The sequence below is a fragment of the Mauremys reevesii genome, linkage group 19 (genome assembly GCF_016161935.1).
Source record: "Mauremys reevesii isolate NIE-2019 linkage group 19, ASM1616193v1, whole genome shotgun sequence".
Lineage (NCBI taxonomy): Eukaryota > Metazoa > Chordata > Testudines > Geoemydidae > Mauremys > Mauremys reevesii.
Window position 1 is genome coordinate 22816647 of NC_052641.1, and position 25472 is coordinate 22842118.

Sequence of the window (25472 nt, forward strand, 5' to 3'; positions counted from 1 at the left end):
CAGCTGCATCAAAGCACATCATACACCCAGAGAGTCGAGCTTTGGCAGGACTGCTGTGTATACTGAGCATATTTTCATCTCTAGTTATTTACACAGGGATTTGAAAGACACTAACTTCCTCTTGAAAAATGTCCAAATATGTTCACTGTGCAACAGACACACAGATTCAAACAACGGTTTCCACACCCAGAGGTGGTAAGAAGCACCAGCTAACAGTAGGGACTGTTACTGCGTCTACCATAATGAGAGACTGTAGCCACATTTTCTGTTCCAGACTGAACAGAGACTCTCATACCCATGTTCACAGCTCATAAAGCTTTTGTGGAATGATGTGAGTGGAGAGGCTTTAACAACATGATTGTTTTTCCCATTTAGATCACAATTATGATAGAAGTGGCATCCTACTACTTAACCCCTCACATGCCACAACTTCTATCAGGGATTAACTCCACCCTTCCCCCCAGTAGCAACCACACTGACAGCCCACCGAGACGTGGCCTATTGCACATCCTGCTCTTTCTCTCAGAATGAAATAACACTTAGTTCTTATATACTGGTTTTCATCAACAGATCTCAACGCGCTTCACCATCTTAATGTACTAATGCCTGATATGAAGGAATAAACGGCTCATTAGTCAAATGAACAAGGGCCCAATCTGCTAAGGGCTGAACACCCTCAACTTTAAAGGACTTCCATTGGCATTGAAGGCGTTCACCACAGAGCAGGATCAGGCTTGCCTCGCGCCTCACTGAGTCAAGATGCCTTTGGGCAAGGTGCCTGAGAAATTAAAGTTTGATCAGTGGTCAACAAGACAGCTAGCTATTCCATGCATTGTGCTTTTCTTCTATTTCAGGAGTTATGCTAATGATTAACAAATAAAAAAAATCACACCCTCTGATCACTGTGCTTAAATATTTCCTCTGTTGGTTGAAATTAATAACAGTATAAGGCTCAGTCAACAAGATTTACCTGTTCTTCAAAAGGTGAACACACCTGCTGTAACAGATTCAGTCCTAGTGGATGGCAGTACACTTAGCCACAGATTGAACTGCATCTCTGCTTTCATCGTGCATAGTGACTTTTAGGATGAAGGAAAAAAACACTGGGCATAACCTGAAAAGATACGGTTATAATATAAATTGTTCATTGCACAGGAAGAACAGGCATGAAGGACACGGATCATACATGAAATTGGCCCTGGATACTACGTAAGAAGCTTAAGCTGACAAAGTGGTGGTGAAAAGCTTATAGTGTAGAAGTCATAGGGACCCCAGAACAGACTGTGGAGACTATAAATGACTTCAAGTAGATTTCTTTTTATTATCCACTCTAGTCAATCTGTTCCCCTGGCACAGGAGGAATCACTTTGGTTATAGGGGCTGATGGGGGGAGTCTTCAGGGAATGAGAACTTTAGTCTGTATAAAATTTTTATTCAGAGCTGTCAGCCATGTTGGTCCCAGGATATGAGCGAGACAAGGTGGGAGTGGTAATATCTTCTGTTGGACCATCTTTTGTTGGTGAAAGAAACTGAAGATAAGACCCAACGATCTCTGTGGAGCTTGAAATCTTCTCTCACTGACAGCAGCTGGTCCAATAAAAGATATTACCTTGCCTACTTTGTGTCTCAGATTTTTTGGGGGAGTTGAATGTGCCTGGGCCCCACTTCAGGAATGCATTTAGGCACCACGTGCTTGAGTGTTTTCATGAAGAGTGATGTTTTCCTGAAGTGGGACCATACTGCCTATATTCCAATAGCACGTGCTTAGCTGAAGGAACAACAATACTGCATGCACTTCACTTCAGTCAAGCTGTCACCAGACCTGATTGATAGTTTCATCTGTTTAAAGGGGTGTGCATTTCCCTTGAAAGAAAACCTGCACTCTCTTGTGCTTATGGAATTTTACCCCCTTCTATTTGGAAAGAAAATTGGGCAGATTCTGCTTCTCTGGTTTGAATTTTGGAAATCCCATTTCATGCCAGGAAAATGCTGAGCGTGTGCAGTGCAACTACAATTCTCTGAGGTAATTAACATCTATATAACATTAGCACAGGGAGGCCAGGGCACTCAGCAGCAAAATTCTCACCTGCCTATTGCAAATACAAGTTCCGATACACTGAAAAATAACAACAGATTTATTTGGGCATAAGCGTTCATTGGTAAAAAACCCACTTCTTCAGATGCATGGAGTGAAAATTCTGTAATTTTCACTCCATGCAGCTGAAGAAGTGGGTTTTTTTACCCACAAAAGCTTATGCCCAAATAAATCTGTTAGTCTTTAAGGTGTCACCAGACTCCTTGTTGTTTTTGTAGATACAGACTAACAAGGCTACCCCCCCAATACTGAAAAATAATAAGATGTCATGTGATCCAAAAGGGGCAGTTGCTAAGGATGACTGAACAGCTGAGCTTCGACAAGGCCTGGCTGGGTGGAAATACATTTAAAACTATATACACACAACACAGTGGAAGAGCTGGTGCATACTGAATACAATAGTCTGGAGAGCGTAAAGGGCAACTCACGCCATCTAGAAAACAAGAATTCTGGTTTGCAAAAGCGTTCAACATTTCAACATTTGTTTCCATTCTGATCCGGAAGGAAAACTTTCACCTTTTTTTTTTTCATGAAAACAAACAAAAAAATTGACACACACACACAGCTCACCATACCGGAACAAAATAGCCAAAGGCCGAGTTGGTGCTGAATCAGAGAGAGCAAGGAATTGGACCTGGGTCTCCCACATCCCAGGTGGGTGCCCAATGGGTGCCCTAGCCTCTGAGTTATTACGTATTCTGAGGCAGGGTCTCACACGCTCACTCTCGGACCTGAGAAACCCTCCCGACAAAGTTCAGTCAAAAATGAGGTTTCATGAAAAGTTTTGGTTTTGACAAATGGACATTTTACTTACAAAAAATATTAGCTCAAGAACTACCAACCAACTCTAATGGTTATGTCAGACATTTCTGTGAAGATTAATTCAAAGTAATAAACTCACACCTTATATAGGCTTCTTAAGGACAGAAACACACAGAAATGAAATAATTTTTTTTAACCTAAATTATCCAATCCCAGACCCTAAAATGCATCTAACTTGATCAGTGGAACAAGTCAGAACAGCAGTTTTGATTACCTGGAGGAGCATTGCTGAACTCTGGCCCATACACTCAGCAGCTTTTAAAATGAGAGGGAAAAGAACGTTCTAATGGAGAAGAGGAAATGTAAATAAGGAACGCAATAAAAAACCCATCAAACGTGCACATCGCCAACTACAGTGGAAAATACCCTAAGATGAGTATAATGCCATTGGGAAATTGCTAAAAATGTGTTAGCTGTTAGGTGAGTGCAATCCCAGCATACCGGATTCGCTAATACAGAGCTCAAAGTGGGTGCTTTTAAAACCAAAAAAAGCAACATCTGAGTCCTGCATTAAGTATCTGAGATATTTCTTCCAACCACACAGTTCGCTTAAATCTGCCAGTATTCTTTTATTATGCTAAACCTGCAAAAAGGATTCCCTTATTTGCAAATTCAATCCAAGAAGTGAGGAAAAGGACAAACATTAGCAAAGTGCTCCTGCTATTAAGGATCTCTCTCAGGTGGGCCTGACTGTTTTTTTCCTTCTGTAAAATGAAGTGAAGAGTGAATAACATGATAAAGTGTTTTAATACTTTTCAGTGTCTCAGGATTGGCCTCTTAAAATCAAGACGCATTTGTGCATTTCAAAGGAACAGTGTAGAAGACTGCATACTGGAATAGGTTATAGCAATGGGTGAACAGAATAAAACATTAAATAAGGCTGGAAAATACCTCGCAACGATACAGAAATACCGTAGGATTTTCCCACCTAGTTGAAAAGGAATACTCAGTACACAGTCGGTGCATAGCATTAAAAAGGAGACACTAGAAGTATATGTAAATGAAACAGCAATTCATATACACCACTTTATAGTATACACCTATTAGACTGAGAAAGTTTTGTGACTCAGCGTACAGCAGCTAAAGGGGTTCAGAGATTGCAGACCAAATTGGTAACTCAGACATTCACATTCTGTATAGTCTAGAACAAAATGCAGCTAATCCTGTAGATTTTAAATATTTTACTATTCAGAACTAGGCAATATCAAAACCATCCGTCTTCCAGCAAAAAAAAAAAAAAAAGAAAGAAAGAAAACAAAACTGATCAAATGGCTTGTAAAAGCAACAGTACTCTACAGAAATATAACAAATGCAGCATTAGGGTCTCCCCCAAACTGTTGGCAATCAGTTATTAGAGTAAATTTCTCTTGTATTGCACAGGCTCCAATGTAGACAGCCATTTTAACACACTAGAATAAGAGAGTCTCCAAGGAGACTGTAGGAACAAAATACACTGCAGAGAATTTGGATAGAGTCTCAAGAATTTCCCAGATGTCCACAATTGCTTCTTTTACTTAAGCAAAGACTTAATGGTGACAAAATCACTTTTGAGTAGGTTTTTTTTAAAGCAACCTGTGTCCAAGTAAAAAACCAAAACCCAACAACACTTAAGTAACACAAAAATGATCACTTTAAAGGTAGCAGTTTTTATAAGAAATGCCAACCTTAAGCATTGAAATGTTTGAGGTCATGGTGTCCAGAGAGAAATGTCTTGCAAAATGCAAATCAATAAACATGTTCATTGCTTTATAGTACATCACATGATCCCACAACCCTCCACCCTCCATTTGTGTACTCAGGAAAAGTAGGAACAAAGTTCATGACTTTTCAGACAGGATGAATGAGGGAGGCTGAGCCCTGTACCCAGTGATAAGATCTCAGCTGCACCAAGGTGGCACTTAGTGCTTCCAAAAATACAGCAATGAGAGGCAGCTGTCGCCTATTAACACGCTAATGTTATATCACTTACTCAGCAATATGTATAGGTTGTGATTTCTGTGTACAGACACGTCCTGTGGCTTTACCAGGCTGAAACCAGGCCTCCTGGTCAGTGTACTACGGTTTGGCTTGGAGACCTCAAGAGCTGGGAATACTTCTGCCCTGATCTTTGTTCTCTTTTTTGTAATAAAATAAGATACTAATACATCCAGTTCAAATACTGCCATCTAGAACATGTATATATACTATTAACATACACTTACAGGTTAACTAGGATACAGTTTAAGGACCCCATCAAAAGACATTTTCCGATGTCTTTGTCGAAAAACTAAATTGCTGGTGCTTCCAGTTTCCCATGGGAGATAGAGGCTCGAGCCCTGAGCTGCAAGATGCTTTGCTCTGTGCTGCAGTTTTGCTGTAACTGGGACTTGGATGGGTTTTGTACTGAAGAAGTCCCTGCTCTGTGGGGGGTGGTAGTGGGGTGAGTGTAAAAAAAACAAACAAAACCTACAACAAAAGCTGATAAAATTGTGTAATTAGTCACGTGTATATATTGCTAGACAGGCTATTAAACAAACTCAATTTAAGCCCAGTGGATTAACTCAATACAAACCACAAGTCTTGGTTAGCTTGTTGCACACTACATATGTAAGCAAAACATTATAAGCAATATGTGTAATTGAAGAAATTGATCTGAACACTGTTCACCCAGGTAGGAAGCAAAAACTACGTGCTGTGTCATGTCCCAGGCTGTGTGAGACTACAAGGGAGGGAATGAGCAGTTTCTGGTTCAGTAGTTTCTTGAAAAGGCTGTGTGGGAAAAGAAAAGGAAATAATACCCTAATGACCTGAATGCTCTGGCCAGTGCAAGAGTCACTGGAGTTTTCACTGACTGCAGGCAAAAAGCCAGCTAGGATACCAGTGAGAAACCTTAGCTGGTAATGGGACAATGTGCGGGTTCATCAGCAAAATGGACTCCAGTCAGTAGCACTTGTATGTGAATTCTAGAAGAGCAGTTGTGTTTCCTGTGTCTATAACTTTCCATATAAAGAAACAGGTTTTTGTGCTGGCTCAAAACAAGCCAACCAAATAACAGTAATAATAAAATAAAAAAATCCAACCCCCCAAAGAAATAAGGTCGGGTGGGAGCATCATTCAAAGGTTTCCCATTGCTTTCTGAGCTGTTCTACATTACCTGGCGTGCCTGAAACCTCCTGTTTTGTCTTTTTTAACAAATCTTCAAATGGATCTTTTGTCTCCTCAGGCTTTGAGGGAAGTAACACTGACTCTACGCCCTTAGCGGGCCTCGGGGGAACCAGAGGGGGGTCGTTAGAACTTCGCGGCACCACTTGCTTGACAGCTATCTTTGAGCCAGAATGGCCTGCTGGTAATGTTCTGATTTTAGGACGTGCTGGCTCCAGAGAGCTGGCTGGGGAAGGGTTATGGCTCTGCTGCAGTAAGGAACTAGCCTGTGGTGCTGTCGGAGCCTGGCCAAATAGATGGGGCATGGACAACGCTGCAATGTTTGGCTTAGGTCGCTGTGGTTGGTAAAAGCCAGAATTAGGTGTCATGAAGCTGGAGCAATAAGCGTGGCCTAAAGGAGGGGTAAAGGGCCCCCCTGGGGGTCTGACCAGCGATATTGTCAGGGCTGCTGGCACTGTCTGTGTAAATGGATTGAGGGATGGCTGCAGAAATGGCGGTGCTGAAGGAGGGTATCCCAGCGGCTGGGTGAATGGTGCCGGCGGAGGAGATGCAAAGTCGCTCACCACTGAAGCAAAGCCGGCAGCAGAGCTTCGAGAGGCTGAGCTCTGCATACTGCTGGAGTCTTGCTGGGATCCCATGTTTTGCCAGCTGGTTGTTTTTAATGGATCCAGCAGACGAAGAAGATAGTCACTTTCACTACCGGCATTTTCTGTACTAACCTTGACTGGCTGGAGCATCTCAGTAATACTGCTAGAACTGGAGAGAAGCTGAGAGGGGTGAGGGGAATAAGTTACTGACTGTCTGAATTCTGGGTCAAGGGACACATTCCCGGCTCCAAAGGGCTCCTGCATGAGCTCTGAAACCAAGTCGCTACGTCCCGTAGTGTAGGCATTCACAGCGTCTGCTGTCCCAACTGGAGTCTGGGGTTTGGTGGGTCTGGGTGCTGGTGGTGGAGGGACTATCCCTTGCTCAGGAGTTTTTCGGCCCTGTGGTCTAGGGATGGTGATGTTCCCTTGAATAGCCGTGTTCCCTTCTTCCTTTTCCGCAGGCACCGAGATGCTGTCTCTGCTCCGGGGTCTCCGTGGGATTGATGGGATGGTCCCAAAAGAAGTCAGGGGCCTCTCTGGTGAGCTTTGGGAATATTTGGTAGGAATAGCCATGTCATCGTGACCCATACTCCACAGCTTGTTGTAGGGATGAGAGAGTTTCATTGCTGGCACAATCCTGCTTCTCTCAGATTCACCAAGATCCATCCTCTGCCAGAAAGTACAAGACAGATTAAGATCTCCTGCTCAGCACAGACATGAACAGCACAGCAATAGGGGGCATAGGAGGGGCCGGAGAGAAGGATGCACACATGCTGCAAGCATTTGCAGGTGAGGGACAGAGAAAAGACTGGTCTAGGCATGAGGATAGGAAACACGAAGTCAGGCCTCTGGGTTTTAATTCCAACTCTGCCACGGATGGGTTGTGTGACATTGGGCATATCCCTGCACCTTCCATTTCCCAAATGTAATCTGAATACAGTGAAATCGACTTACGGGGGAAGTGGAGGAGACCAGGCTCAAAAGCTTTAATTAACATACAGCAAATGCTCTGTGCCACCTGGCTATAAGGCACTAAGTATCATTAGAGGCACGATGCTACATGCCTTTACTTGGTGCTGCACAAAGATGTCAAAGGGTTTATCCTTTAGCCTTGCACTTGCTAAGAAGGCTATTCAGGAAACATGCTGCATCAAGAATGATGAGACTTTACAAATCGATTCCTCTTTTTGACTCATGTTGGCCAAAATTCAAGCAACTCAGAAATGAAGGGGCTGCAAAATCTCCTCTCCATCTCAGGTACTCATCTGGCCCCCGGTGCTGTAATATCTGATTGCCTCCAAAGCTTTATCTTGTGGGACTATTATCCCCAATGTACAGATGGAGAACTGAGGCACAGAGACAAAGTGTCCAAGACCTGGCTGTGGTGGAGCAGAGATTTGAACCAGGGTTTTCCAAGTCTTGGGCTACTGCCCTAACTACTGCACCACCCTTTCGCTTCCTAAGCTACTTAGTATTCGCATTGCTGAGCACCAGCCTCACGGATATCGGTGTCCTACAGCTGGGGGACACAGCAGATTCTGGGAAAAACCCCTTGTAAATGGATCGGGATTCCTGCTTTGAAAATGAAAGTGTTGGTTTCTCCTTGCTTTTATGTTGCAACAAAAGCCCATTGCCCTATAACCATGTTCTACTTCATGGACATAATCTCTCATTCAGAAATGAATCTTCTAGACACACTGGGACAGGATGGGGAAATGGATGCATTTACACTGAAACACAGAATTCTTTCCTCCAGAAAGCTGGCTGATGGAGGGCCCTTTAATTCTGCAGAAACCCTTCCATTCTTTATCATTTACCTTGTATAAAATCATGCCCATACCTGGTAATCAAAAGAACATTGCAGCACACCCTCCTCTTTGGGGGTCCTTAGGTCTTCCAAGCTTTTGGCTTGGCTGAGAGGTTGAGGCTGTTTTTCCACCTCTAAATTAGTGAAAATGTCCTCCAGGAGGTTAACTTCTGTGACCTTGTCTGGCGTAGAAGGGCCTGGGGGAAGAGCCTCCTCTGCTTTTTCTGGACTGAGAACCTCTTCTCCATCAGCACTATCAGACTCTTTCAGGGCCCGGTATGGCTGAGGCCTAAGAGACAAAAATGCTTTATCATCTCATATCTAGAATGATTTTTTGAAGGGTGCAACATTTCAAACTAGGGAGTGAATCCCCAAGGGTGATCTCAGCATGGATACAATACACCTGTCAGGTGACCCTTACGGTACCTCCTGGCTTGAGCCCATTGCATTAGGTTGAATTCTGACCATTTTAGACTTATTTCCCTTTTGTTGCACTTTGAAACTAACATACTCCTGGGCCTAATTTAGGAGCCACGTGGTTTTAAGATGGCATGTTTTCAACAGCAAGATTTTCTTCTAGGTATCATTACTACTTAGATTATCAATACTTTAGAACATCCATATGCATTTACTTTCACTACAGATGATGTTAGTTGACTTTTTGCATTTCCGTTGGGATGATGAAAACATTTTACATCCAAATTGTGTTAACTGATCTTTCAATAAAACACTTCAATAAACATACTTCTGTGAGCAGCAGCAAGGAAAGGAAGGTTATTCCATTGCCTTCTCTTTTCTTGACAATCCTCCCAATACATCAAGAAAAGGTGGTTATGATTATTTGGCAGCTTTATAAACCATAAAGTAGAATTAAGGGGAATGAAGGGGATACAGAGAAGTTCAGTTTTAAGAGGACAGTTACTGCCCCATTAACAATTATTTTAATTTCACTATCTTACAAATAGCTAATGAATTTTTAAAGTAAAAGCTCACTTTTCACAATCTGTGCTGTTTACTTTTTACATTTCACTCAGCTAGGACAAATGAAACATATAAGTCAGGGACACGTAATGGTTCTCAAAACTCTAGCACAATGCTGCAATGTTTGCAGGGGAATGTTTGGTTGGTTTTTTAAAATCTTTTCCCACTGGAGTTTAGAAATATCACAGTCCAATTTCTCTACTTATATGTTTATGAAAATTATATTTTTGGAGGCAAATTACTTTTGACAGAATCCCATTAACAGAGGGAGTGCGTACATACAGTGAGCAGAGGTGGAAAAAAAAGAGACCACTTTTAAGACTGGAGGATTTTAAATGGAGGGAGACGGGTATTGAAAAGGAGAGATGAAAAGAAAGCAGTGATGATGCAGTTGAAAACTCACTGAGCAGAGCTGTATTTGAACATGAATTATCTGACACTAGCTCTCCACTCTGACTGGCTGTGAGCTGGCCCACATGTAGAATATTGTAACGAGGCCCAGTTGTTTTATGCAGGAAGTTGGATATTCCCAACAAAAAAGCGCAGCTGCAAATACTCCAGTGTTTTGCACACAGTTACATTCTCTAAATTCTAGCTCACTCAGCACTGAATGTAATTCATGGGATTTTCCTGCAGTAATTGGGAGTACTGTGTATAGTTGCAATGATTATTCTGGTGTCATCTTATCAAGAGACACTGCAGTCCATGATGGGGAAATCTATTTTACATTTACAGCCAACCCCTGGGTTACTAGAATACACTTCTCACATGTACTGCAGAAAAAAATTTCTTGAACACCATTAGATTTGCATATCAGTTCTGCGTACGGGAGAACAGCAGCATAATGTGCATCCAATTAATAATGAGACCTGACATGCATTTCTGTGGTGACTGGCACTTGATTAGCAGCCAGTCTCTCAGTGGCATTTAAACAAGGCTTTGGATTAAGAGAAAATATTTGGGAGTGTGCGTAATGTAATGTGGAAGAATCCTTCTCTTTCTTTCCATATTTTTTATTTATCTAACTATCTATCTATATAATGCAAATTTATGAGCCAAGTGTAGCTTGCTTCATTCACCATTACACAAACACTGGCATTCAACCATCAGTGCGGCCGTGAAAAGATGCACAAGACAGAGGCACCCAGTAGTGCATATCTCTTGCTAGTGACTTCTCCTACAGCATAAAACTATTTCATAAGGGGCAATAAAGAATGAATTAATACCACATCTTGTGAAATGCAAGTTCAGGTTTGCATGAAGAGGAATTGGAGCAACCAGGTGGGATTTATGAGGGTGGAAATGCAGCACAGTGTCGGTTATGACTCAGGTCCTGATCCAAAAGAGAGAGAGGTCCACTGACTTCTGTAGGCTTTGGATCAGGCCCTTAGTGAAGGCATGTGAAAGCACCATCTTTATAGATGTGATCAGAATTTCCATCTTTAATCTCACACACAACTTGCTCATAACTCCTTAAATCAGATCTTATTGGAAAAATACTGCAGGGTGGAGTCCTTTGTGAATTAAATACATAAGCACAAGTGCAAGATCTTCCTTTCTGTCCTCAGATGGCCAACCCATGGCAGGTCTTAAGTGTCCTCCTGCCTTCTCTGTCATTATGGGGTAATCTTACCCACTATTAGAGGTCTCTGAACCCACCCTCCAATCCTCAAAGAGTCAGCTACCCTGGCTGCCGTTATGTTCCTCCCAACCCATTGTGGTGCTAATTGGCCATCTGAAAGCAGGCTAAAATTGTCAGTCATATTCTTGTTACTCCAAGTTTTTAATATTTCCTCACGTGTTTTATGCAGGAATCAGGTGACCTTTGAGAGCACACTATCTCCTGGACACCACCATGTTAGCCCCTTCCCACAGGCTAGTCACACACAGCTGCAGTTAGTCACAGGCAGCTGGGTTTGGAGAAGCACTCAGATCTGACTGCACGTCAATCTCAGTGGTGGAAACTGCTTGAGACCAGGTGCTGTCTAGATTTCAGGCACTTCCTGCTCTTGGAGCAGTCATAAACAGTCCAAGAACAGGCTCCCTCCCAATATTTCAACACCTCATCCTCAGGCTTTGGGCACAACCAAAAGTGCATGGAGTTGCAAGAATGAACAGTATTTTGTAGGAATTAACTTTTTCTTTGTTTGGGGGGGGGGCAGGGGGACCTCAATGAAGGTTCAGGTTTGGTCTGACTGGCCCATTAGGATCAACCCCTTGGATCAAGGCCCTCCCGTGAGGTATGTTCAGCACGCCAATGACAAACAGAGGTGTGTATTACAGGGCAGTCTGCACTTCACCCATGTAAGCTTTTTTCTGCATGACTATTCCAGTTTTGAAGACATGGGAATATTTTGTATAGGTCTGTTTCATTCTATTCTGTGCACCAAATTCATGGAAACTGACAGACATGCAAATTTTCAAAAGTGGGTGCTTTTGAATGATTTCAAAATCCTATGGCTGACCACCTAATCAATACACAGGTGCCTCAAACAGGCATTTATAATCCAAAATGTTGATATGGACCTCTACATTCAGGACGTAGCCATCCCCTGTAGGAGTCTTTGTTTGAAAATTTGGCTCAAAAGTATTAGAGAGGTTTGGGAATGAACTCAGCAGTTACTATTTACAGATAAATAAGTACACATGTGGTATAACTAACACACACACTAAATAAAACTGCACATTGATTTATGAAACCCAAAGCACCGTAGCTGTTACTATCATGAAGAATGATTTCTGGGACTGTATTTGAAAATGGAATTTATAAAGAGTTAAAGTCAAAAGTTCTTGCTCTGAAGTACTTTACATTAAGTTAATAAAATGGGCGTTCAATGACGGACACAGACAATAAGCAATATCAACTAACTACTTGTGTTATTTCCTGTGTAATTTTGGGTCACACATTGCACACTGAGAAGCCTTGGAAATCCTCTGGCTTTGGGAGGAACCTGTGGGGAACTCCTCCATGAGCCACTGAGGACCTGGTATGGGATGGAACAGAGATGCTGGGAATAAGAGGGTGGAATTGGAGGAAGCTGACGACCGCACTGAAGCAGAAGAAGCTCACATGACAACTCACAACATACAAGTAGCCCTGGATGCAGAAGAATGGCAGAAGGGCAAAGGGTTTGAGCAGGAAAAAAGGAGGGGAAAGCAACACACTGGAAGGAAGAGATAAATGGAGGGTCACCTCCCACACAACCCAAGTCACCAATAACATGATAAGTTTTGCACCCACATTGTGGGCACCAAACAGCACAGTGCTTCATGCAGGACACATGCTCTTGCATGCCTCACAGAATCAGAACAGTCAAGCAGGAGAAATATTAATACAATCAAGTGCTATAAAAAGATTTTAAAGCTCTTTTAAAAATCCAAGCATAGAAGCAGGCAGCCTTGACTGGTGCAGAAATGGCTGTTCAAAGCCTGAATTAATGCAATGAAAGAATAAAGACTAGACCATTCAAAAGGAGCTGAGAAGAAAAAGTTTTCAGAGAAGGCAGAGACAGGATCCTCTTCCTGCTGAAATTCATCACCAGAAGAGTCCTCAGAGAGGAAGACTGTATAGTGTCGCATGGGCTTTACAAGGCTGAAGGAAACAGGAAGAGAAAAGGAAGTTATCAAGTTGTCACATTCAAAGTTGCAGAAGGGAGAGAAAACCGAGCAACTCAGGTTCTAAATAATTTCTGAACTCAATTGCCTGCTCCAGGGTCCGAGTACAAGATGACTCAATGGAGTAAGTGTTCAGCTTTACTTTGCAGGCTGAAAATACTGTTTTTCTAAAACATCCGGTACTGCTGCCTCTTGGGAAAAGGTGCTGGGACCTGCAGACCCATCACCACTGTAATAGGAGCTAGGATGGAAACCAGCCTTCCCACCACAATTCCCATCCAACAATCTGACTTCTTTCCAAATTATTCCTTTGAGCTGTTCTCAGCTTCATTGTACAATCTAATGACACACAGGTTGAGATATCAAGCAGGATAAGCAGAAGGGTGCTGCTGAAGTGGGCAAAGAGGAACAAATATCCACAAAATGTGTGACAAATCTCCTTGTCCCAAAGCCACACAACTAACGGTACCATGCTGTGCTGCACTACTTACTTACACAATGCTCTCTCCAGAAATGCTGCCTGCTAATGTCTTAATATTTGTCTTAAAATTGCTCACATTTGAGGTATTGTTGCTACGAGGTGCTGCTGTAGAGAAGGGGTGTACGTACTATACACATACTGTATAGTACATGTATACATGAAATATTACTCTCTCCCCCATTAGTTATATACTGTAATACAGACACAGCCTTTCTGCTGGAGATGGTGGCTGAAAATTTTTGCCAGTAAGATTTTACAGAGTCTTTTTATCTGTGATACATTGTTTAAACATTTATTTTTTATAAAAATATATGTCTTGTCCAGCTGATCCTATGAGCTGTGCCTACATATAAACATACATTACGTCTATGTCTCTCTGCGTTTGTAGATTAACGATAGGCACACACACAAACTATATAATGAACAATACACAGATCAGAACCCCAGGTCTGATCCTTTGCCCATTGAAGTCAATGACAGTTCCATAATGAAGAAAACATCATAATTCTGTGTGCATATGTACAGCTGGCTATCTGTATAGTACGGAGAAGATATGGTGGGAAAGAGAAAGCATAAAACTGAGAATGGGACACAGAATAAGTATTTCAAGGGTGCTGATTTTGTGGATACCTTTCCATTAATAACTGTAGCTGTCAACTGCTTTTTTTATTTTGTTTTGTTTAACCTTAAAGCAGCTAGATTATTCTTTTCAGTGTAAAGCAGAAATGATTTACTGAATTTGCTCCAGGGCAAATGGAAGAGGATACTACTGCTTTAAACCTCAGCTGAAAAGTGGAGAAGATGGCAGAGAGTGCCCATGTCGGAAACATACTGGATGCAAAGGAGAAAAGAGCAATGAGAATTTATGCATATAGTACAGCATAAATCTGCCATTCCTCTCTGTAACGCTAAGCCACACTTATTAAACATAAGCATTTAAGAACTCTTGGAAATATTTTAAAGCATTTTAAAGAACTAAGAAGTCCCAAATAGAAACTTTAAAAAAAAGATTCAATTTTAAAATATTAACCAGAGAGCTCTGCATTTTAATCTGATGAGCTTTATTTTACAGCATTGTGCTCCGGTCTGCTTTTCATTCCCAGATGACTCAAACAATGATTGGGGGGGGGGGGAGGGGAAGGAAGGGAAGATAAATCATACAGGATTATGAAAGCCTGTGTCATTTTCAGCCATCCCCATGAGGTCTCTGCCCAACCACATTCATTTTATCTGCTGCACACAGCTGAGTAAGATCCCAGCTATCTCCGTGAATAGCGATACGCTGTCAGGAGCACAAAGCCACATCGATAATCAAAAGACGAGGACCTGATCCTGCTACCACTGAAGTCAACAGCAGAACTCCTACTACTTCAGTGGGCCCAGTACGTACAGTGAGGAGCAGGTTCTTATCTCGTAGATGATGGAACCACGTTTGCACATTAAATTACAGCAGTTTATATTATGGGCTAATATGCTGAAATCAGAACAGGACCCAAATAATAGTGAGAGAGAAAACCTTGTTGACTTTATGGTTCAGGCATATTAAAGCCTCGTGGCTCCTGTGTTCAAGATCAGTCTTCAGTGTTTTCTTAGTTCTGTTGTCCTGACTACTATTGCGAAAGACGGGCTGAAAGAGCATGTCGAGGGCTGTGGGCAACAACCCAAGAGGGTTTGAGATGCCCACTGTGATTATTGTGATAAACATTTACTCACAATTAGGCCAGAGTAACTGGGGCTAGGGTGGGCACAGCTGATCAGATTATACTGTAGTCTGTGTTACTCCAACTGGAATGGTCACATGAGTTGTTCCTCTCCCCTCATGCTGTAACAGACATCCCAGGGGAAGCCAAATGCTGGCGCTGAAGTAAGCTACATTTGCTACAAAATGTTTGAAACAAATTCCTCCAGGCACTAGTTTTATATCTATATCCAAGAACTTTTCAATTAATGTTAGTAAAGGGGCTAACAAAGACTTTTATAGTCAAAAACATTTTTAAAAATGCTTCATCCTTTCTTGACTTATGTATAAATGCTCCTTTTCTCTTTCATACATGGGAATTACCACTTGACAGTATCCCAGAAAAACCTACTAGAGTTTAACAGAAATCAGAAGAAACTTGGAATTTCCACAGCTTTTTGGTGAGGAATTCAACCGTTTGGTTATGTGCAGTTAGAGTCCGGAGGTTGTGAATCTCAGATAAGTCAGTTAATTTCCTTTCCAAAGTGTTACTAATGATCTCCTTTGCTTTGCTAGGGTCTATTTAAATTCAAGTATTTTTTTTTTAAATGTGGAATTAATCCACCATGAAGGAATATCTAATTTGAAAGAGGTAGTTCAAAAGACAGATGGGTGGATCAGCTAATAAACTGCATTTCAATAGAGATCAATATAAATAAGATGGAAGCTATAATGATAGTTAATAGGCCCCCCCCTTTTCTTTTTTTTTTTTTGCTTCAAGGCACCTTGCATGACAAAGTGGGATTTCATAATAAAAACTTATTTAAATTCAGCTGCTGCTGCTGTAGTTCCATAAAAGATTTTTGTCAAAGACAAGGCACAAACAATCTAAAATGTCCAAGTTTAAATTTTTTATTAGCTTGAGGCAGTAGAATCCAAAAAAAGAGTGCCTATTCCCTCATTAACCCAATTCAGCGAGGATCCTGCAGTCTACCACCCACTACTTGCTAGGATTTCATACACAAAGGGCTGTCTCTGAAAAGGCAGGTCACAGCAAGCCCAGCTACAAGGCAGGCAATGCTGTAGTCTTAGAGGGAAAAAAGGATCCTGTCCGTCACAGCGACAACCCTCATCATCTCCACATGACTGCACCAGCTCCTGCCTACCTAATCTCTTAGCTGAGTTACCATGCAGATGACTTGCTGATCTCTTTCTAATGTTTAGTTTAACATGTCTTCAGTTAGCACTAGCATATGACAGTACTGACAGCCGTGGCTGTTCCTTTTAAAATATCATGTCAGAAACACAGTGCAATAAAGCCAGGGATGCGCTCCATGGCTCTGCGTACCATTATGATAGTATGGATTTATTTTTTAATGAGGAAGATCTGCATCTTGGGAGCTTTTTTCATGTGTCAGGATGCATGGACAAATCAGCAGCACATCACACCGACCAAAAATGAAATGCTGACAAATGTAGATATTTCAAATTTAATTGACACCTAAATGTACTTAAAGATAAAAATATAGAAAATCACTGAGCATTGGGGTTTGGGAATTAATGAAGGGAATTCTATAATCATTTAAAAGGTTATTTCATTTACAGAGAGGGAACTTTAATTTATATATTAAAGTAGATACTTTTTTTTTTCTGATTACACAGATCATACTGTACAGGTGCAGCGTGGACCCACTTGTATTGTTTTTTCCATGCACCGGGTATCCCAAGTTTCACATATTTCTTGATTCCTGGAATAGCTGTGCAACTGCTCGAGGGAATTAAGGGTTTTGGTCCCTCTTAGGTGTAGTAAATATGAAGGGAATAAGGGGTCTGGATGTGTGGAGTACTTGTTACCAATATGAAATGGAGACCAGAGGAAATGCCTATTTTTTCTCATTAAGAACAAAGCACAAATCCAGCACCTGTAATACTTTCCTGTAGAGTACGAAAAATCATTAAGCCTGGGTATGCACTACCAAAAAAATTCCAGTATTTGCTTGATTTTTTTTTTTTTTTTGTAATTAGCTTCTGCCATCTTTGCATGAGTTTACTGGTGGGAATGTTCCCAGGAGCATCGAACATTAAGTGAATAGGCACATTTTTAATTGACAAAAATTAGAATTCACACTAGAAATCTGATTCTACGAGTTACACTCATCCAATCAGGTAATGAAAACAATACCATGTGACCTGCATGTCCAATGACAGCTGACAAATTGAATTTTGTATATTTTTAGTGAGCTGCTCACAATCAATCTACAGAACATGATATATTAAAAGTTGCCAAGTAATTTCTAATTGGGATAAGCTGAAGAAAGTTATCACCTGCTCTAACAATTAACCGGCAAGAGTCTAATAAATTATTAGTTTAACATTATTTGCTTATCTCAAACAATACTAGCCTGCACAGAGCGCACTTCCACTGCAGATATCAGATCTCGTTACAAAGGCAGGTTGGATGTTAGGTAGATTCTTCCTAATTTACAGATGGAGGAACTGAAGCCCAGAATTTCAGTTACTTGCCCAGTGTCACAGAGGAAGTTGGTGGCAGATTCAGGAATTGGAGCCAATCTTACTCTGAATCCTAGACCATGCTGCCTCACTAACCAACAGGATGTAAAGGGACCTTTGGAAGACTATGCTTTCATATTGGAGTTTTGGATGAGAAGGGCTCTTGGTGGCATTTACATCCTCCCATACTGCTATCAAACCCATATGGTCTACCTTCTCATTGCTACCACTCCTCTCTGGACTTCTAAACAAGACTGGCATCATGAAAAAAAACCATACAATGAACATACCAGTGACTTCTATAATTCTATACAAGACAGAGGAAAAATGCCAGTAGGTAAGTTTTAAGGATGTTTTAGTTTTAAGTTTAAAGATGCTGGGTTTGGGCAGGAACCTGACACAGCCATGTTGGAGTACCAGAGAAAGCCATCTCTTCTCACAGGTGATTCCATGTCATAATATAAGTGCCATGGTCTTGAAACCATCTTTGCTCTACAGGAGTCAACTCAGAATTTGGACAGGAAAATATAAAATATAGAATACCATCAAGTTTTGTTTTTAAGATTGCACATATTCCACCAAATACTGAGGCTTGCTGTGCATGCACATGGGAAAGCTGTGCATGAAATTTCATGTTCTAGAGGATGTGAACAAAAAAAGACTAAGATTTTGGCTCTGGGTGCCCAATTCCCATTAATTTTGATGTGAGTTGGGTGTCAAAATCCCACAGGTGGCATTGGAAATCTTAGCCTAAATGTGCATCTGGGCTCAATGTGCCATTTTCTCTTCCTCCAATTTGCTTTAAAAAAAAAAAAAAAAAAAAAAGCACTTGCTCTTTTGATCACGAGCTCCTTCCTACTTTTTTTCAAATACCTTTGCAGATTCATCGTGTTGGGCAACCAACCTCAGAATTCAGTTTCATTGATGAGCCAATACTCACTTGTGTGAAGCAAACAGCTTTGTCCTACACTCCTTTTCCTACTTATAAACATCTGTGCATCAGGGGAACAACTAATGTTACAATGTGTCACTTAAGTGTCAGGCATGGTTTTTCCTTGGACAGCGCGCTTGATGGAACATTCGAAAGTACTTCTCAAGCACAGTAGCATTAAGGGCAGAATTAGATCGACCTGGCATAATGACAGCACAGTTACCCATGATTAACCTTGGCAGAACGGCACCACCTCCACAAAAGCGAGTCTCTGCGTCAGCACAGACAGGGAACACACATTCCCCAGATCTAAAACTCTAACAACTATAGCAAGTTATGAAAAAGGATGACTGTGCTCCAGTCACGCTTTCTCCTGATTTACTAGTCCCATGATTGGATTCGGTTTTCAAGGCATCACCTTCTTTGTGTCTAGCTTCCTCCCTGACAGTCTTTCCCCAGGAAGATGAAGAGGGCAGCATGGAGCAGAGCTTTCTGCAATATTCTGCAGTGATTTTATTTATTCATTTTTGACCCAGCTGCATTTGCTCAGTTAGGAAGCAGGCTGGCTTAACAACCTCCCCAGTAGACGTTCTTGCTTACAATGGTGCTGTGCGAAACCTCTGTACCACACACAGTAGTTTCCAGGTGGCAGAGGCTCTAGGAAGCTGGCCACAGCAAGTGAAATGCAATGTGCTTGATAAGCTACCACCATTTAGCTGAGCCATCATGCTGATTTCATGCTAACTTCAGTGTAACGAGCCCACTATCACACAGCAGCCAATTTTCATTCACAGAATACATGGGAAAGTCATTAGTACTTCTATAGTGACTACTGCATAATTTCTGGAAAGTCATAATGAACGGCTGCTGTTGCAGTGATGTTGGTTTAGCCTGCCCAAGAGCCTTTCGACTTGCTGTTAATTGGGAGCTTAACCCTCTGGTTTTCCATTTTAATTTCTACCCACTCTGAGTGCCTGGGAAGCCAGCTAGTCAATATTTAACGTGAAGAAACCAGAACCTAGAGCTCTCCCTGGAAGCCCATTGTGTGCTTAACAGGCAATCTGGATAGGTTAGTGGGATGCAAAAGAGGTCTCACACAATAAAAATGGCCTATCAGAGCCATAACTATTAGCATCAGCTCTCCACGCTGTAGGGTCAGAGATAGAGATAACCAGGATAGAATCAGGTTTTTAAAGCATAAACATGAATTTTAACAGCTGCATCCCCCAATTATTTCTATGAAAATCTAGGTTTGTGTTTAGAGTGCATCATGGATTATTTGTCTGAGCCCAGGATAGTAACCCAAAACTTCCTGGGTTCTTAAATACCTAGGGCTAGTGGTATCTGATCCTGGCTCTGCCTCTCTGCTGATTCACTGTATGGCCCTTCAACAAGTTGCTTATGGCCTCATTGTCTGAGGCGCTGAGCAATCAGTGCAAGCTCAGGGTGCTTGGCTCTTCTGAAAATTAGCTCAGTAACCTCTCTGCATGAATCTCCCTATTTGTAGGAGATATACCAATCTCCTAGAACTGGAAGGGACCTTGAAAGGTCATCAAGTCCACCCCCCTGCCTTCACTAGCAGGACCAATTTTTGCCCCAGATCCCTAAATGGCCCCCTCAAGGACTGAACTCACAACCCTGGGTTTAGCAGGCCAATGCTCAAACCACTGAGCTATCCCTCCCCCCACTGCTCCTACCTGGTGGGGGACTGTGAGGAATGTTTGCAAATCACTCTGAAGATGAAAAGTGCTGTATAAGGATCAAGTGTTTTATGTTTCTTTACTGGGGCTAAGGGAAACTCAGATGGGCCAGATTCTGCTTTTTATTCCAGCTACAGAGCTTTCCTTTTGGATTACCAAATCAAGCATGATAGTGCTTAAGAGTCCATAACGGCTGGTTAAATATTTACCATCAAAACAATTTTTGATAATTGACTTTTTGCACTAACCAGATTTTTTTTCCCAAAAAGATTGTTTCTGTCCAAAAATTCTTTTTTGATGAAAATTTTGGAGAATTTTTTGTTGAAAATAAAAAAGCTTTAGGTTTTCAGTGGCTGAAAACCAGAAATTTTTCAGTTTTTGGATTTTTGATAAAAATCTGGAAAATCTCAATGAAAAAAATTCAATTTAAATGAAAAAAAATTATTTTCACTAACTTTTTCATGGGTGAAAAAAGAATTTCCCCACAAACTCTAATAATGTATGTGGCATAACAATAGACTGTCATGCTGGAAACAACCCAAGTGCTTTTGGGAGGTGCCACCACTACCCTCCGGTTAGAATCCTTTCATACTTTTTATTTTAACCAATGATCCACTGGAAAATAAAAACATGCCCCAGGGAAATAACGTGCTTTGCTCATGCAGGAAAAATACTCACACACATAACTAGAGACAGTACATTTCTCCATGTTAAATAAGTGCCTTGATAAATGTAATGGCTGGAAAAGGATGCCTGAGTGGCAATTGACTTTTCAGAAAATGGATGCTGTGTTACAACTTCAGAGGAGATTGTGTATTGTGATTTGTATTTGCTATACTCCTTTATAAGAGCTGATGCCACATTTTTGTGTTTTTTTGTCTCCTCCAGCTAGAAAGAGGATAGACTGGGCTGGTATTTTAGAGTAGTTGGAAAACGCCCTAGCCCAGTTGGAGTCATTCAGAACCAATACACTAGTGGTGCTGAATGTACAAAACCTCCCACTGAACACAAGCTCCTCCTTACAAAGACCTTCCACATATGAGCATCTGAGGAGATTCACTGCTTAGTAAATCATTCACTGTAGCACTAGTGCAATTCAATGCTATTTTGGTCAAGTCCGGTTTAAGGAAAAAAACCAAACCATCCATATGGACTAGGTTTTAGAGAAACCTGTTTTGATCTGCAATGAGCAGTAGCCCTAGGCCATCAGAGAGAGAGAGAGAGAGAGAGAGAGTCTGTGTGTGTGTGTATTTTGCGGCCGGGGTGTGTGTTTGATTCTGTAGGTTTGCTATGCTGCTTCCGGGAAGCAGCAACCGGCAGGTGAGCCATCCCACTTTTATGCAGACATTTATTCTTATGCTGGTTTGGGCTTTCTTTTTTCTTTCTTTTTAGTAGCAATGCAGAAGGGAATGCAAGGTACTAACTTTCCCCTGTGGGTAGTGATAGAAATATATCCGCTGCCAGGTGGCATTGGCGGCCATTACCAAATTAAAACAATTACAGTAAAATTTTAATTGGTAGAAGAAAAAAATGCAGGAAGCCAGCTGGTCTCCTGGTCCATTTCCTAATCCTGACTGCAGGTCCCTTGGCAAGGTGGTATCGCTCTCCCAATAGAGTAAGAGAAATGTAACTAGCTTTGTTCAGCTAAGACATTGCATTTCACTCTATGGAGGCAGTGGGATGAGAGGCAGGCACAGATTGAGAAGTGCAGCTCTGTTCTAGTTCATCGGGGAAAGCTATTGGTGTTTAGGGAGTTATGGGGAGAAAGATTTTCATTCCCAGTTGTTTACATTTTCCAGTGAACAAGGGACTAGAATTAGGTCAGATAAATGGCCAGGTACATTAATTTATTAGTGATAAGAGTCTGTCTTCAGGGGGAGTTTTATACCCCAATGTAAGTGTTACAGGATTTCTGGCTGTTAACAAACCAACCATGTTAATGGCAGCTGTATGCGTACAGATCTCTGGGCATGGTTTGGAGGATGCTTGTTTTAGTGTCAGTCTGATGAGACTGTTCAGTACAATGCATGTACCCAAACAGAGGAGAAACAGAATAAACCAAGCTCTGCCCTGCAGGAAGGAAGCAAATGGACCAAATACCTGATCCCCCAGAGCTTCCTCAGGCAAAGGGGGAGCTTTTGAAGTGTATTACCTGCATAACATTGTGAAATGAAGAAAATGGGTCTATTTGTCTGAGACCCATGTCACTCCCAATAATACCAATAGGAGTTATGAGCACCCATCATGGGGATGGGAAAGGAAACATTGGGGGCTTTGAAAGTGTGGGTTTTCCTGATTCAGGTTTGATTTGTTTCATTATGTCCAAAACACTCTCTGCCCTTCCCCTGGAAAAGCCCCATGGAAACAGAGAGTATTATTACTGTAGGGCCTACTGCAAAATCTCCAGTTCCAAACATGCTGGAAACCTGCTGATCACAATTCTGCTTGTATGCAAAGTAAGCACTACATGCAGCAGGCCTGCCAGAGAGGGAGGAAGGGTTCGTCTGATGGGGAAGCTCTCCAGGAAGCAGAACTGGTGAAGGGATATGGAAGAGAAGGAGGGAAAACATAAAATCAGAAACACTCTCACCACAAGCTGGGCCAAGAGCCAGAAAGCACATGACCGCTGGCTGCACTGTGCTCCTGGCAAAAGGAGTGGCAACATTCAACTGCTATGAGTGTGATCAGGAGGAAATGTAAATCCTTCTCCACTCATATCCTTCTTCCCATAAACCAAGGTATTATCTTTTCCTATCTGTGTTGCTCCTCCTGTGTCTCTTACACCTCCCCACTCTCACCTGATCGGTTGCAGCATGATGCAGACTACAGACCGAGGGGAGACTCATGCAGTGCCCTGTGTGGAAGATGCTACTGTGGAAGGGTCGCTCTGCGACTGGAAATGGCTTATTGCTCGGCATTAAGAACAAAGTTATTCTAAAATTTAGAAACACTTTCACGCTGAGGAGGCTTGGAATGATTCTTAGTCATTGTTGGTGACACTGTAGCACCCAAAGATCCCCATCTGGGCTCGGGCCCCACTGTGTGAGGCGCTCTGTGCACCTACCGGACTGCATGATGCTGAGACCCTCATTTAAAGATGAAACACAACAAGTGAGTGTAGCAAAGACCAGGGTGGCAGGGGATGGGGAACAGCCCAGGGTACCATCCCCAGCACCAGGTGGTTTCACAGGGTTACACTGTGATAGCTCTTGCTGAAACATGTAAAGATTTTTCTCCAATCATTATTTTCAGAAAAGTTCCCCATCAACCATAGCAAACTCCAGTGCTGGGCCTCCCATGAGATTTCTCCCCCTGGGAGGAAGTGTCTGTGCTCTATTGTTTTCAGATAGCAACATATTTATTTGCCTGCTCCTACCCACTCACCCACCCATTGACTCTCAGTCATCCCTCTTACTGAACATTCCTCGTTCTTTTGGAAACACATCTGAGCTATCCCCACACGGCCTCCGATGACAGGCCATTCCTCTACGTAAGCCCCTCCCCTGGATGCCTGGCACACATCGAGCGGCGAGGTTGTTAGGACCCCAGGGTTTCTTCTGTTCTTCCTGCTCAGGACAGGAGTGAGTCCTGGCGGGAGAAGGCCGATCCAGTTACTCAGCACGTTGTGAAGTTCCTGAGCTATAATGGGACAGTTGGGCCTTTCCCGTTGCTTAGCCCCCTGCTCTCTGACCCCTCTCTCCCTCCTCCTCCACCTAACAGACGGTCTCCTGACCACACAAAACAGCTCACAGAATCTGGAACTAATGGCCTCCTCGGGGCTCCAGAGGCTGTCAAAGTGCTGCCCCTAGTGCTGCCGGGACTACTTGTCCCCAGTGTCTCGCCCAGGGGAGAGTGAGGCTGGGGCTTCTCTTGCTGAATCTCAACAATCACTACTTAAGGAGCACCTGCCTGACAAAATATGACTCTTCATTTTTCCTTCTGGAAGAGGCCTCTTCACTCTCCTTTCCCTGGGGCAGCAGTAAAGATAAACCATCCCCTGGTGCTTACAGGGTGGCCCTACGAGCTGTACAGTCACTTCCACAAGCAAGGTGGCTATTGGTATTTGTACAGTAAGCGAAAGGGCCCAGTTCCAACGCAGGCATGCTGCTGCTGCATCACCATCACACACTGAGCTCCTGCCCCCTGCCCCAGTGTATGATGCTATTGCACATACAGGCCAAAGCTGAACTCGCCTTGTTTTGCAAACTCACATCTAATTAGCTGTCCTCTGTCACCCCCGAGCCTCCGTTGCCATTACTGCCTTACAGGTTTCTCACACCCACTGACTGTGCACTTGGCATGATCTTTGGACAAAAGCCTCACATGTTTTAAAGCTGAATCTCATTTTGTTACTTTCCATTCACATTTCTAACCGGTCTGGGTCCCACTGTTTTTGTTCCTCTGACCCGAATGGTGTTTGCAACTCCTGCCAAGTTGGTATCATCTGCAAGTTTCATTAACAGGCAATTCATTTCCTCCTCAGCCCATTCATGAAGGCACTCACCAAAACAGCAAATGGAATCTGCCTGTGTAGGGGGAGGAAGAATTTCCCGTTGGTGCTTGCAAACCTTTAGGTTTCACTGCCAGGTGAAACAAGGGTTCACCCTTACAAAAGAGGGACACTGAAGAGATAAACAGAAGACAAATGTGTATCACTTGGAAAGGCAGAGGTATATTACAGGTGAAGGGTAAGAGAGTCTTCTATTCAACTCTGCCTACATCTGGCCTCAAGAGAGATCTGACCAGCAAGGAACTCTCCTTTGTGCATTAGAATGATATAGCAGAAGGCTGCTACAGCCTAGTTTCACTTGATTGCAGACTGGGGGACACTACAGAGAGATGGGCCAAAAACAAGCAAAAGAGAAAACCACGGTAGCTTTTAAAAACCAATCCTGTCTCTGTGGTTTCCTTTAAGAGAGACATGGGAGCACTGTCTCCTCCTGGGAAATACAAAGGATAACGGCTTGTAGAAAACAGTCTTAAGATCCTCTCTTTAATTAGGGTCAGCTATTCTTTTAAATGTTTTTCAATTATTTAAAATGCTGTTCTGGGGTAAATAGCGAGGAGGGAGGTCAGGATTAATGAGTCTCCTCCTGTTCAAAGGCACTTGCCCAACCACACTT

At 42.4% G+C, this 25472-nt stretch overlaps 2 protein-coding genes across 9 annotated transcripts in view; one reads left to right on the forward strand and one right to left on the reverse strand.

Annotated features, from left to right (window-relative positions):
• CRB2 (crumbs cell polarity complex component 2) overlaps positions 1 to 704 on the forward strand; it is a 131434-nt gene extending 130730 nt beyond the window's left edge. Inside the window, exon 15 of one of the 2 annotated variants that reach the window (XR_005589907.1) lies at positions 571 to 691. The gene's annotated coding sequence lies outside the window, so the exon portion shown is untranslated. Of the gene's footprint in view, positions 1 to 570 lie in introns of both variants that reach the window. The other variant, XM_039506487.1, reaches the window with a different exon arrangement.
• The window catches only part of DENND1A (DENN domain containing 1A), a 367825-nt gene that overhangs the window by 12233 nt on the left and 330120 nt on the right, over positions 1 to 25472 (reverse strand). For 5 of the 7 annotated variants that reach the window (XM_039506501.1, XM_039506502.1, XM_039506499.1 and 2 more), the window contains 2 exons: positions 8486 to 8741; positions 5374 to 7314 (listed from right to left, as the gene is read on the reverse strand). In XM_039506501.1, coding sequence (XP_039362435.1) covers positions 6007 to 7314; positions 8486 to 8741 — 1564 coding nt within the window. In that variant the 3' untranslated portion in view covers positions 5374 to 6006. Of the gene's footprint in view, positions 1 to 970; positions 1115 to 5373; positions 7315 to 8485; positions 8742 to 25472 lie in introns of those variants that run through there. The other 2 variants (XR_005589908.1, XM_039506504.1) reach the window with 1 other exon arrangement.